This window comes from Aulonocara stuartgranti (genome assembly GCF_965226115.1).
Source record: "Aulonocara stuartgranti genome assembly, chromosome: 20".
Lineage (NCBI taxonomy): Eukaryota > Metazoa > Chordata > Actinopteri > Cichliformes > Cichlidae > Aulonocara > Aulonocara stuartgranti.
Window position 1 is genome coordinate 7,001,062 of NC_138956.1, and position 14,701 is coordinate 7,015,762.

General features: G+C 35.7%; 2 protein-coding genes across 5 annotated transcripts; both read left to right on the top strand.

Annotated features, from left to right (window-relative positions):
• The first annotated feature begins 18 nt into the window (after nt 1–18).
• On the top strand, nt 19–7,675 carry rer1 (retention in endoplasmic reticulum sorting receptor 1). Of its 3 annotated transcripts, XM_082519920.1 has the most exons (8): nt 19–294; nt 1,659–1,740; nt 2,028–2,132; nt 2,560–2,656; nt 3,384–3,462; nt 4,657–4,792; nt 5,737–5,791; nt 7,170–7,675. In XM_082519920.1, exons 2-8 carry the CDS (start codon nt 1,660–1,662, stop codon nt 7,178–7,180), a joined length of 564 nt encoding a protein of 187 aa, XP_082376046.1. In that variant the 5' UTR covers nt 19–294; nt 1,659; the 3' UTR covers nt 7,181–7,675. The 3 variants fall into 3 exon arrangements, with proteins under 3 accessions (XP_082376046.1, XP_082376044.1, XP_082376045.1); XM_082519918.1 differs by lacking the exon at nt 7,170–7,675 and having other exon boundaries at nt 5,737–6,494; XM_082519919.1 differs by lacking the exons at nt 19–294; nt 7,170–7,675 and adding an exon at nt 724–1,099 and having other exon boundaries at nt 5,737–6,494.
• A 113-nt stretch (nt 7,676–7,788) lies between these two features.
• LOC309697780 (taste receptor type 1 member 1-like) lies at nt 7,789–13,228 on the top strand. Of its 2 annotated transcripts, XM_082519906.1 has the most exons (7): nt 7,789–8,271; nt 8,548–8,842; nt 9,035–9,763; nt 10,012–10,218; nt 10,548–10,668; nt 11,522–11,643; nt 11,918–12,056. In XM_082519906.1, exons 1-7 carry the CDS (start codon nt 8,090–8,092, stop codon nt 11,951–11,953), a joined length of 1,692 nt encoding a protein of 563 aa, XP_082376032.1. In that variant the 5' UTR covers nt 7,789–8,089; the 3' UTR covers nt 11,954–12,056. The 2 variants fall into 2 exon arrangements, with proteins under 2 accessions (XP_082376032.1, XP_082376031.1); XM_082519905.1 differs by having other exon boundaries at nt 11,522–13,228.
• Nucleotides 13,229–14,701: the final 1,473 nt, after the last annotated feature.

The window sequence follows — 14,701 nt, forward strand, 5'->3', positions numbered from 1 at the left end:
AGTGACAAGGTTTTCAACCCAGTGGTCGGAAATAGTACTGAATGTTTAAGGAAACAGGCCAACCAGAGGAAACATTCTGATGCTGCGCTGACTTTTTATTATTTGAACCGAGAAATCGGTTCGTTTGTGATCGTTGAGGTCTGAAGAGTCATAGCGAATCGAGGTGGTCGGATTTCTGCTACTCAGCCTGTGGTATCCTCGCGGAAGTATTGACGTGTACACAGCAGTTTACACGAGAAGTGGCTAGTTTAGCTAGCTAGGTAGAGCCGGGTAGTGTCACAGCGGCCGTATCAGGTAAGAAAGAACTGCCATTGACAATTTTCGCTGTAACTGCTAATACAGCTGAGAGACACAAAGAGGTATTGAATCGAAGAATCAACATTGATTGTGATTGCATCATTCACTGAATATGGAGGTGTTTAGTATAGAATGGTTATATTTTAACTGTGCTAGCTAGCTGTGAAACTGTTGGCAACGTAGCACCGGAAGTGAGTTGTCAATTTTGTGAAGCCCTTGCTGGGTGTTGTAGTTTAAATGTGAACACAAACCAATTCTTGCAATCTAGGAGTAGTCAATAATAAACTACAAATTATTTTTTACATACTTTTACATGTGCCCAATTGGAGTTGTGGGAAATGTAGTCTAATACTTTCATTCTAACGGCTGAAGGGGGTCAAATGAAGCTGAACAAAACTACATCACCCATACAAACGTTAACTGGGGCCAAAGGTAGTGTACGTTTCGACGGCTAGGACCGCTTTCGGGGCTAATTTCTAAGCTAACGCGAAGAATTTAAAATAATATAAGATAAAGTAATACCTCTAGTACAACTTATTGAAGTTGTAGTGCACATCGTAGTTATTTTCCATTTTGCAAATGAGCCTATTTTGGTAGATATTGCTTCCTAGATGTTATCCTGCCTTCCTTAAGCTGTGAGCTAGTTATGCAGCTAATGCTAACCAGGCACAACCACAGCTCGTCACGGTCCTGTTCTTTTCCCCATTAAAATAAAAATAGCAAATCATTAAATGTCCTAACGCGTAATGCGTAGTTATCTAAGCAATCAACCTAGGCTACAGTGGATATAAATGTTGTTTTGGTGAGTAACCGACAAGCGCACCGAGAATATTTATGATCAGCTAATCAATTAAAATTCTATTAAAGGACCTAGGGTTAGATTTAATTTACAGAGATACATATTTAAATTGTTTATTTAAAGAAAATTACAAAGATTTTGTCACCTTGACTATTTGCGCCTTGATAGTTATCTGATCACTCTGATTAACCCCTCTTCTGGACATATGCACCTCGCAGATACAGGTCTTTCCGGACAGCCTATGTCTATTGTATTTACTTGTATCACAGTTTACAGAGTATATATTACACAAACTGAAACGAAACGTGTGTTCCAAAATGTGCAGTTCTTGGTAAAATCGTTCACAAATTTTCGTTTTACTGGGTATTTATTTCCAAATCCTTTAAGACAAAATGGGCACAGAAGAGTTTGTCATTTGTCAATTTATCACCTCCATTTTGTATCTTCAACTGGGGCCGTTGGTAGACATGGTCATGCTGAATAAGAGTATTGTGCAGTACTCTTGTTAAAGTAGATTAAGTTCATACGCCACTAATCAAAATCTTTTTGTCCTTCCAATAAGAATGTCAGAAGGGGACAGTGCTGGGGAGTCAATCCATGGGAAAACTTCTGTTGTGGCTGCCTTTTTCACACGAGTTGGACAGGTAATGTGTGAGATCAAGAATATCATATTCTTTTAAATAGGTTTAAATTTAGGGATACACCGATTGTGAAAATTCTGTCTTTTTAAAATGCCTTTTTGAACCAAGTCATTAAACAAAGACTTGCCATTTTAAACATTAGCATTCATTGAGCCAAATCTCAGTAGAGACATTTTTAAAACTGACTTGCAAATATAAGTACGTCAGAACTGATGTTCACAACAGATAAATATGAACTTCATGTTTTTCAGCACCTCTGCAATGTTTATTCTGGTTTCTTTTTGTCACAGGTCTATCAGTCATGGCTAGACAAGTCAACACCATTCTATGCAATGCGGTGGGCAGGAACTCTACTACTTACTCTTGTCTACATGATCAGAGTGTATCTACTACAGGTAATTGTGTATTTCTGTGTGTTTTTCAGATTTATTTGCAATTAGTCAGCCAAGTTAAAAATGTTAATGAGGAATTCTAAATACTTAAATTTTTTGCTTGGCCTATAATAAATACTATCTTTATCAAGTTTAAAATGCCAACTCTTTATAAAGAGGGTTTGAAATCCTCATTCACCTCTAGTAGTTTTTAACCAATTGTATCTTACTTTCAGATCAAGGTTATTTCATTTTGCTATTATTCATTAAAAGTAAAATAATGCATTTCATAGTAAATCTCTCTGCCTTTATTGTCTTGTTTTGACTGGGATATTGCTCTATTCGTTAGGTGTTTATATCATAAAGTTCTTATATGTCTTGACTGATGTGTCTTGACTGACTCTAGCAAAGATGTCCTTTAATAAGGTTATTTTCTGATGCTCCTTTTCAGGGTTGGTATATAGTAACATATGCTTTGGGAATCTACCATCTCAACCTGTTCATTGCTTTTCTGTCGCCAAAAGTGGATCCCTCACTGCTTGAAGAAGGTTAGTCAACTCGGTCTCATTAAAGTAGTGTTTGTGATGTGAACATGGAAGTAGGCTACCTCATGGAGTATTACTAAACTGTTCATTTAGACCTTAGTACTTGCATCTAATCAAAAGTCTAAGCCAGCAATTGCCCAATATGGGTTTTTTTTTTCTGAGAATTTTCTAATATAACTTTCAATTTATTATGAAAGATTTTAAAATAGTTACTGGAACAATAGACTATTACTGTACACTTGCATATTTACAAGTACGTATCTCAAAACTGAAATGCTTGAGTCCATATAGATACAGAAAGGGCACTGCATCTCAGTAGACAACAAAGTCCCACAAACAGTTTCTTCCTTTGTGCCATCTATTACTACTACTCTTAGGCACTTTGCAAAATGTTCTCTCATCCGTGCCTTTCTATTGTGTGTCTTCCTTCTGTTTTGCATATATTCCTGTCGTCTGTTATTTATTCTTGCTCTCCTACTATTTATATTTTATACCATGCACAGTTGGCGTGGAGCAGCCAAATGTGGTTTTATAGTAGCACTCTGTTTATGAGCAAGTGACCTCCTTGAATGGAATGTGTACAGTTGTGACTGTTCCCAAAAAATATATGAATTAGCCATTTTTACTGTATGTAACTGAAATTGTCCTATTTCTAAAGTGTACGTTGTTGTTGTTGATGTTCTTGTTGCTGTTATGGGATAACTCAACTAGTAACCTATATTATCTACAGATGAGGGCCCATCCCTTCCCACCAAGCAGAACGAGGAGTTCCGCCCTTTCATCAGGAGGTTGCCTGAATTCAAATTCTGGTGAGAGTTCAACATGGTCACCCAGGGAAATTGCAAATTATTTTCTTTAGAACAACCTGTGTGCTGAAAGATTATATTAAGCAAAGCTCCTTTAGAAATGGGTGTAGCATTTTAGGGTGAAACTAAAGACACAGAGTTTGAGTCATTTTTGTTTATTTTGATTTGACCTCATTGTCTCAAATTAATTTCTACTTCATTGACATAAAGATTGTGTCTGTAACCTTGACTTCCAAAAATAGTTTAAATACAAACATTTTCTTCAGATTTTTAAAACCACAACTTAATTTATTTTCACAGCAGCAATAAATTTTACTCACCACCTGCTGGTAGCTTAACTTAGCATCGATTTCTGCCATTCTGTGCTGTACCAATTTCAAATTATGTGTTAGGCCTTGAATCTTATTTGCATTTACAAATACTGTGTTCTCTTATATACTAAAGAAGAAAGGGGGAAAAACACACATTTGCTTGATATCTTTTTCTTTATATCAGATATGTACCTGATGCATGAAAATATCATCTTTGTTCCCTTTGCATGTTTATCTGCTTGATTAAAAACAATTTGACTTTCAATGTAACATGCTTACCCATGTTAAGTGGATATTGGGATATAACAATTACAGGATTAAATTATTTGTTCATTTGTTGTTTGGAGGGTTGCTGACTAAACTAAAGATTTTAAGTCTTATATTTTATTACGTCTTGCTAAGAACATCTTTCTGATTTCTACTCAAATTTGTGTCAGACTACACTTTGTTGCATTTTCCACTACCTTCTCTTTGTTAATCTCCAACCGTACCTAGTGATTTAGTACTGTGTAAAAGATTTAGGCAGAAAACAAACAAATACATCAGTACAAATTATCTTAGATACTGTGGAATACAATTAAAGTACATGTAGCTGGTCAGTTCTCAAGAGAGTCTGTGTTGGACCTATTTATTAGAAAGGTCTCACTCTGTTTTACTCTTAAAAGAATCTCAAGCCTGCGGTCTAGTTTCAAACGAAACATTTTAAAATGCAAAAGCCTAACCAGATAAAAGTTTTAGCGCTCTGTCTACTCTATATGCAGACATTCTCTTTCTCTTTATAACTTACATAATCTTGTTCTTCTGTACACGGCTGTACATGGACTCCTTGTTCTTGTTGCTTAAGATAACACTTTGACTCTGACTGTGTGTTTACTTTTCTTTTCAGGCATTCAGCGACAAAAGGCATCGTCATCGCCATGATTTGCACATTTTTTGATGCCTTCAATGTGCCAGTATTCTGGCCTATACTTGTAATGTACTTCATCATGCTCTTTTGCATCACCATGAAGAGGCAGATTAAAGTAAGTACAAACATACATCTCTTTGCTTAGTACATATTGATCATAGCTGCATTAGATTAACAGTAATAGGGTGCTTTGGGTCTGGAGGAATGTTTTCATCATCCATAGTCCCTATTTGAAACCTTGAGTTAAGTATTCCGACCAGTGACATCATGATGTATTTTGAAACATATTGTGACAATAAGTATGTCTAACTGAGAAGCCAAAGTCACTGGAACTCATTAATTAGAAGGTAATGATGCCTAAAGCACAACTCATAAATGTCTGTTTAGCATTTATCTTAGAGTATAATTGCATTTAATTTAAAAAAAAAATCACCTAGTAATAAAGATACTATATCAAGATATGATATCATACTATGTCATAAATCAATTAAGTCATTGTGTTAGAGCCTACATAGCTGGATTTTGTTTGTTTTTTTAATCTCAGAGGAGTAGCCATTGTAAACAATCATTTCACACACCCCAAGGTTACTTGCATTTTTTTTTATATACATACAGCAAGCAAGGACAGGACTATTACAGTTCTTTGAACTCAGTTAACAATATTGAACAATAGTCCTACACCAACTGCTTCCCTGCTGTTGCATAACTAAATCTTACTGTTAGAGTCTTACTGTTAGAATCTTACTGTTCCTGAAGATATGTTGTTCAAGAGTGAGTTGCCCAGTGTCCCTATGACAGTTTGGTCTGAAAGTGCCTACAGTGCAATAAAAACATTGCAGTCCACAAATTGCTTTTGGGTTAGACAGAGCCACAGGTTTAACCTTATATTTTATTGAAGGACCTTTATTGTATGAAAAGGGTGTCATTGTTGTTATCTGCAGTGCAGTTTATATTGTGATTCTGAATGTGTTGTAAAATATGCTAAGTCACTAAAAGTGTATGCACAAGCCTTAAAGTAAGTGTTGCTAACTCTCCTTTTTACTTCCTTGTCTTTTCTAGCATATGGTCAAGTACAGATACCTACCCTTCACACATGGGAAGAGGACATACAAAGGCAAGGAAGACACAGGGAAAGCTTTTGCTAGTTAAAAAAACTCCCACTCTCCCTTCCTCTTTGTTGCATTTAAAATTTATTGGCCACAGCCATTGGGGAATGATGAGGGTTAGAGATGCATTTTCTTTTTGTCAGTTGAACAGTAACATGAAAACATGAAAAATACAAGTTTTGATCCACAGTGTTCTCAGTGTTGGACGAGGATACGAGCAGCATGGATCAAATTAGTCTAAAAATCTAAACTACTCCCTTTGTCTAATGAGGGTTTTTTTCTGTTTGTTTGCTTTTTGGGGGCTTTTTTTTGTTTTGTTTTTCAAGGATTGATCTGCAGTTACTCAGTAATAGTTAGGACTAAGTGCTACCTTTTGCCTTTCTAACCCTAAAGAGTAACAGTAAAGACATCAAAACTGAAAGAAATTTGCAGTAAAATGAGTGATTTTTTTTTTTGTTTGTTGTTGTTTTGTTATGCTTTGTTTCCACTGGTTTATTCCAGTACACCCCCTCTCTAAAATTCACTAACTTTTAATTCATGTAATTTCTCATTTACAAAAATATGATAAAGTTGTTAACGTGATATCAGATGGAAATGCAAGAGTCTTCAAATTAAAAATTTTCATCTTCGTGATGAGAATATCCTGCTGCTCTGACTTAAATATCTCTGGCGCTTGTCCTTTGTTCTAAATAAAGATACCTGGAAAAATTGGCTGCTTTTTACGTGAATATTCTTTCATGAAGGCCCCCCCCCCCAAAAAAAAAAACAAAAAAAACAAAAAACTTCCTGTTAATCTATAAAATGAATTACATCCAGCCAGCACAATGTTTAAAAACTTTGATTGTCCATTTGATTTGTTAGCTACCCTGTATAATTTTGTAATTCAAGGAGAGTGTCACTAATCCCAGATAACGTAGTTGCCTGTAGTCTGCAGTCATTCTTAAATCACTTATTTCTACTTTTCCGCCTTCGTAGAGTTTAACTACTGGGAAACTGGGATGGAAATCATTTTGGGTGTAATTACCCCAGGGAGATAAATTGGGTGACTGAGCAATTAACATGAAATGGCAAGTCAATGAATTTGCTTTACCTCAGATTTTTAGACCGTTAAGTGGGTATTTATTCAAAACCTAATGTGTCCTAAAGTGCATAACCAGTATTCCAGATAAATTCATAATGTGGCTTATTTGAGAGCAGTCAATCAAGCAAGTTTATTTCAATGACCCCATCTCTTTGAAATATTTAGCAATCTTTGTTTCAAAGACTGAGGCTCATTTGGAATTTGTAGACTGGCTGTTGTTGTCTTTCACATTCTGTGTAAAATCTTTTAAGAGTTGTGGTAAATGTAGTCATTCCAAGCAAACTGTTGTTCTCTTTCTTTTTCAGAGGAAACATAAGAAAACAGAGATTGAGAGCTTTTATTAAAAGAAATGGATGAAGTGGGTGGCGATCACATACTTTTCTATGAACCAGTTGATTTTTTTTTTTTTTTTTTTTTTTTTTCAAAATGCTGCAAATCTGTGATTATTAAACGTTGATCAGCACTGTAGTAAGGGATCAAAAAATTTCCTGTAAAAAGTTTGTGCTTCAAAGGGTTGTCTGGGTTTGTGTGTATATAAATATATATATTTTAAAATATAATTTTTTTTTTTTAAGATTTTTTTTTTTTCATCCACCACCATACTGTTTGAGTGTGAAAAACTATTTCAGTTGAAGTTTATGGAAGTAAAACTGCTAAATTGGGTTCCAGATCTGATAAATTAAATGTTTTTCATGGAATTGCATGTTATTTTCTTGTGCTACAGTTACAAACAGAAACTTGATTTTAATAACTTAAGTGTAATTTTTTCACTCCAAATGCTATTAAAGAGGCTGTGTCCCTTTGAACAGTGCATTTGAATCTTGGCTTCATATTTTATAAGTATTCATGGAAAAGGGTAGCCTTGCAACTAAAGACAGTTGGAGAGGTCCAGTGCATTTCTGTTTATCGTAATCAAAATGTATTTTTGTACAGCTCTTTCTTTGTAATTTTTTTCTTTTTTAAGTTAATGGCACATATGACTGGAATCTGAATATATTTGGTCACCTCTATAAAATAAGGAAATTCATTGTTATCTTTTGAGTTGTGTCCAGCATTATCAGATTAATGAGACAAAGTTGCCATTTAGCTGCTGATCTTTGCATACTGATTTGTGAATCCTTCAATGATAGATATTCCTCAGAGGCTCCAGCATTACCAGCGGCTCATAACATCAGACAGAGTGTTAAGGCTCACCGTAGACTGGTAAATACTTCTTGTTTTGAGAATGAAGAGCATTGTTGTCTATCACTGTATACTGGGGTGTTTTCTACATGCTTTGGCTCAATACACTGTTTCAACATCTGAGTTTTGGGTGGAAGGAGATTATTTGATAGGTGGACTTTTTAATATTCATCAGCTGAATGACTCTCTTCTTCATCAAAGACCAGAAGCCATTGACTGCTCCAGGTTAGTTAAACTCTGTTGGGTACTTTCTTGTGATAAAACTAATAAAAACAGAAAAAGTTTACTTGACGCTGGTTAAACTGGTAATAGAAATCTTAAACCAGTGAAATGAATTGCTGTGTTATTAATATTTATTTTTTAAAGTCAGCACTGCTGACATGGTCATTTAGCTAGAAATCCTATTTTAGATGATCATAATTATTTAGGGATGTCCAAAATTGCACATATTTACTACAAGCATTGCAACGGAATTTATTACTGTCCTTCATCTGCCCACAGTGCACCTTTTATTCTGTCCAGTTATCGAAGGTTTCAAATGATGAGATTCTCTGTAGAAGAAATCAACAATTCTACCAAGCTACTGCCAAATGTGTCACTTGGCTATGAAATCTTTGACCACTGCACAGATTTTGTGAGTTTCCCAGGACCTTTAAACCTAATCTCTGATAATGGCTTTATGCGCCCTCTGGAAGAACCACACAATTTATCCAAAGTGATAGCAGTGGTCGGGACCTATACAAGCCCTCAGGCACGAGCTGTAGCCCCACTGTTCATGATGAATCTCATTCCAATGGTAAACCTATGAGCCCTTATGTACTTTGACATTTTTTAAACCAGATCAATATTTTTTATTAAAAAATAGTCTTTACAAAAGTTAAATCAAGAAATGATGTTTTCCATGTTTAAAATAATACAAGTTTCAGGAGTATAAATGATTGGTTATTGTTAATGATCACAATGACATTTTCTCTGTTGCTCTTAACAGGTCAGTTATGGAGCTTCCAGTTCAATCTTTTCAAGAAAACAGACCTTTCCCTCTTTCTTAAGAACAGTGCATCCCAATGAAGAGGTCATAAAAGGCATTGTTAGTATTGTCAAGCGATTCAACTGGAAATGGGTTGCTTTTCTTTATGTTAATAATGATTATGGAACAGATGGCCTGGACTTGTTTTTAAAAGCAATTAATGAGACTGACATCTGCCTTGCATATAGCAAAGGCCTTGATCAAGATACAGATTACAGTCTAATGTTTAGACAGATTGATGCAAAAAACATTAATATCATTATTGTTTTTGCACCTGAATGGACTGTTGAAGAACTCATGGAGTCAGTAAAAAGACAAAATGTTACAAACAAGGTGTGGATAGCAACTGATACATGGTCCCTAAACAAAAAAATAATAGACCAGATACAAGGAAGCAAAAATATTGGCACTGTACTTGGGGTTGCTCAGCCTAAGATGTCAATACCTGGTTTTAGTGAGTTCATTCATTCTTTCAAGGCCAAGAACCACTGTGAAAATGCAGAGCAACAGAAGTTTTGTAATCAGGTTTGCAACTGCAGTAGCCTGACTGCTGAGGAAATCATTGATGCAGATCCATCGTTCTCTTTTCCTGTTTATTCTGCCGTGTATTCCATTGCTCATGCCTTACACAATATGTTACAATGTGGAGCTGATGGATGTAAAGACAGTATTACAGTCTACCCCCATATGGTAAGCATTCTAATTATTTGATCATTTCTCACTTTACTTTTTGAAAATGATCTAAGAGTGAATAATTGTTCTTATCCGTAGTAAAACCAGTGATAGTGTATATGAAGTATGTGATAAGCTAACTGGAATCTCAGAGTTAGTTAAACCTAATAATAATAAAAACGACAGAATTATTAGGTTAAGCAAATTGTGTTTGTCCAAACCTCAGTCATTGTGAACTCAGTGTTACTGTTGTGTTCCAACATCAGGTTCTTACAGAGTTGAGGAAGACAAATTTTACCCTTTTAAACCAAACCATTCAGTTTGATGAGAATGGTGACCCCATGTTTGGATCCCACTCAGTCGTTTTTTGGGGCCCCAGTGGTGATGTGCAGGAAGTGGGCTATTATACTTGTCATCCATCATTCCATTTCTTCATCAACGACACCAAAATTCAGTGGCATACAAGTGCACAAGTACGTAGTAGTAATAAGTTATTTTATTTGTTTTTTCAACACAAAGATTAATAATAAAATTAAGTTTTAGCAATTTAGTTTTTTAGACTTCTACCTAGATATAAGCACACGGCAGCTACCAGTTGTAGGTGTTCATAAGGTGATTTGCATGGCTGTCTAGATATAACAGGCAAATACTTTTACATGTTACAAAACAATTTTAGAAATTCAAAAAACCTGTGTGAATATATTTAATGACTGGTACTTTCCCCGTAATTTACCGTTACAGTAAATGGTACGGAAGTGCAGTATCTTCTTCTGACCTTTTTACACCCAATATTCTTGTGTAGGTACCAACTTCAGTGTGTTCTGAAGAATGTAAAATAGGCTACAAGAAAACACAACTTGGAATCCACAAGTGTTGCTTCAGTTGCACAATTTGTCCACGTGGGACTTATATCAACAGCACAGGTAAACTGTTTTTGAATGACAGTAGAAAAAGAGTGAAAGTAGTGCTGTCACTTGTAATGGAAGTTAAAGTTATGCTTTTTAAAGACTATTATTGTCTTCATATAGACTAAGCCATAGTCTTCCATTTTTGTTCCAGTCACCGCTCATATAAAAGCAGCCAATTATTAGTCGTGATAGATTTACACTAAGGTGCAAACTGTAAAGTACAGGGCAGGTTTAACGTGAAGGAAGATCTTTAGAGAGCATAGTGTATCACAGGTCAAATGTTTGTAGTTTAAAACAGACATAAACACCTTTGAAGCTTTAATTTTTAAATTCTTGTTATTTTTAAAGCAATTTTGCATGGTTCACAATCTTTGCTTGAATGTTGGTACGGCTCAGTTCATCAACAATATGATGTTATCTCTTCCTCTAAGCCTGCTTTCTGATTGGCTGTACCACATATAATTTCCATAACTAAAATTTTGTGCCGATGGACACCTTTTCTACCGCTTGCCACCACGGAGGTCATGAGAACTGTAACATGACAATGGATGGGACAAACATCAGAAGAAATAAACATTTGTTAAACAATACGTTAAATATTTGCTTATTTAAGGGCACAATAGTAGATCTAGTTTTTCAATCATAAGCTGTGCTTACAAGTTGATCAGTCTGAACTTTACAAAATCTTGTGCTTGCGACTACTGATAACTGACTACTGACGACTAATGACTAACTAAATGACTAATAATTGTGTGTTTAAATACAAACACAAACATACATGTATGAACTCTCAATAGAGAAAGGTATCATGGGTCTACTTTAAAGATGACCATATGCTTCTTTTCTGCCCATCTCTCTTGTGAAACAGACAATCCCTCCAAGTGCATCACCTGTAAAGACACAGAATGGTCTGAAGAAGGAAGTACATCATGCAGTCTGCGGGTGGTGGAGTATACACCATTTACAGACATTTGGGCTATAGGGATCATGGTTGGTGCCTTCATCTTGGTGTTCATCTCACTGGCCTTGTCTGTTCTCTTTGCCCTTAACTACGACACACCTGTTGTCAAATCTGCTGGAGGACCAATGTGCTTTCTGATTCTAGGTTGTCTCAGTCTGTCTAGTCTTAGTGTATTTTTTTATTTTGGCAAACCAACAGATGCTTTTTGTATCTTAAGATATTTACCATTTTTTTTATTCTTCACCATTTGCTTAGCATGCTTTGTTGTACGTGCATTTCTAATTGTGTGCATTTTCAAAACAGCTACCAAGTTCCCAGTGCTGTACAGCTGGTGGATGAAATATCACGGGCAGTGGATGTTCATTGCTGTGGTGTTTGTGACCCAGGCAATCTTTCTTCTTATTAACTTTACATATGCCCCCCCAAGACCTAACATTGACATGTCTTGGAACTCAAGAAAAATTATACTTTACTGTGAGACTGATTTTAAAGCACCATCTGCTTCTCTGGTTTTACCTTTATCATTGTGTGCTCTTTGCTTTGTTTTCTCTTATATGGGAAAAGACCTCCCAAAAAATTATAATGAAGCCAAAGCAATAACCTTTTGTCTCCTCCTGCTGATGCTCACCTGGATCATCTTTGCCACTGGGAGAATCCTTTATCATGGGAAGCACATTCAGCCTCTGCAGAGCCTGGCAGTGCTCTCCAGTCTCTACTGCTTTTTGCTGTGGTATTTCTTTCCCAAATGTTACATTGTGATTTTTCAATCTCACAAAAACACACAGCAGTACTTCCATGGTCTCATTCAGAGTTATACCAAATCAATTAACCAGGAGATGTCTCGAGTAAATATTCGTTGATATAGACAGAGGATTTCAGTCTCTGTATTCTGGTAATAATAGGTCCTCTTTAAAAGAGGATAGGGTGGTGATTGTTTCAAAGAATAACTTCACATCACATACACAATGATCTAAATGTTGGTCTTTAAAATATATATTTAAAAGTTTTGTGTAACAAATATTATTTTGTTTATATTAAATATCATTAAAAACATGAAAAGAATTAAGTTAATCGATCTTTAATAGATAAGTGGTAAAGAAATACCTGAACATATAATAGGAATAGGAACTGACTTATTTTGATGTTGGAGGATAATGAGATTACATTAAAAATATTTTATAAATTTATCATGTACAGGTTTCCTATGTCTAAATGTTTGGTTCATCAGTGGACACTACTGTTCTTTATTTTTGTTCTTGTTTTTCCTTTTTTAATGCATTTATTACACTTCAATATTTCAGTAATTTTACTGTATAAACATGAGCAGGTAGAAACGGAGGCTGCAAGCCTGACTGCTCATCACTGCCTTTTGTTATCTGTTAAAGATCAGGCTCTGGCTCCTGGGCTGGGGCTGCCACGCAATCAGCTTTAACATCTTTCTGGATTCTTGGCTAGCTTTGTTGTAGAATTCTGTTTAAATCTTGCAAAGAGCTGAAGTTGAGTTATCAGTTTCATGCAGTTGTTTCTTTCTTGGATGAAGTTTGCAACTTATAATTGTACTCTTGTCCTTTTGTGAAATAAAAATAAAAGTATTGTCCTCATCACTGTTCTACAATTTTCCTCCTCCTGCACATGAACTGAAAACAACTGACTGTAGCTTAAGTGCACAGGTTGAAAAAATGTTATTTGATTTTTCTTTCTGTCAGCTTGGAGTGCCGATATTTAGGATCCTTTGTAATTCTAGTGTCCGCATAACTCCTGATTGTAACTGTAATGTAATTACTGAATTTAATACAGTAATACAACACATTACATTTCTATATTATTGAAAAATGTGATTACAGTAACACATTACATTCATCACTGCAGAGAAGGAGGACTGGACCAGGACAAAAAAAAAAAAGTCTCCGCCCTGCAGGTGGTCTACCCTTCAGGCTCAGGTCCTATATCAGAGGATTGGGAGCTTGAGGGTCCTACACAGTATCTTCCTAGTCCTGCGCTCTTCGGCACAGAGTTCTCGAATGTTGTTGCCTGGATCTGCTGGAGCCACCCACCCAGTTTGTTCACTTTGTATAGCTACATCTTTCACTACAGCCATCTTCCTATATTAATTGATCATAACTGTTGAGGGATGCCCAAAATTTCAATTATTTACTGTGTTTAATAAGTATTAAAACTGAATTTATCACTCTTCTTCATCTCTCTGCAGAAGAAATCAACAATACTACCAAACTACTGCCAAATGTGTCTCTTGGCTATGAAATATTTGACCATTGCACAGATACTATCAATTTCCCAGGGGCTTTTAACCTATTTTTTAATAGTTGGTTTAATCCGACCTCTGGAAGAACCACACAAGAATTTGTCCGAAGTGATAGCAGTGGTTGGGACTTATACAATATAGATTTATGTTACTGTGACTGATTATGTTGACATTTCTCTTTTACTTCTTTAACAGGTCAGTTATGAAGCTACCAGTTCAATTTTTTCAAGAAAACAGATTTTTCCATCTTTCTTGAGAGCAATGCATCCCAATAAAGACATAGCAGACCTGATTTTTAGCATTTTGAGGGAGTTCAACTGGAAATGGGTTGCCTTCCTTTATGCTGATGATGATTATGAGAGAAATGGTCTAGAATTATTTATAAAGAAAATTAAAGACACTGATATCTGCCTGGCTTATAACAAAGGCCTTGATCACAAGTCCCATTACAAAGTTGTATTAAAACAGATCAATTCACAAAACATAAATGTCATTATTGTTTTTGCACCAGAATGGACAGATGAAAAACTCCCCAAAAGCTGATTCTGTTCATCTGGACATAGCGTTTTCAGTGGGAGAAACATTTTATCACTCATCCAAGTGACGTCTTCAGTCTCAGGTGACTGCAGGTTTCCCCAACCTTATAAACAGTACATTTGCATAATGACTGAAACCAGCACCACTGAAGGAACAATGAGCTGGGAGGTCAGTGAGACTGAAGTCACTTTGATGAGTGATGTGGTTAGACTGGCTTTGTCCTGGGTGAGGAACCAGACAAAGGTTCAGAAGACCCCTATGAATACAATATCAAGGGAACAGTTCAC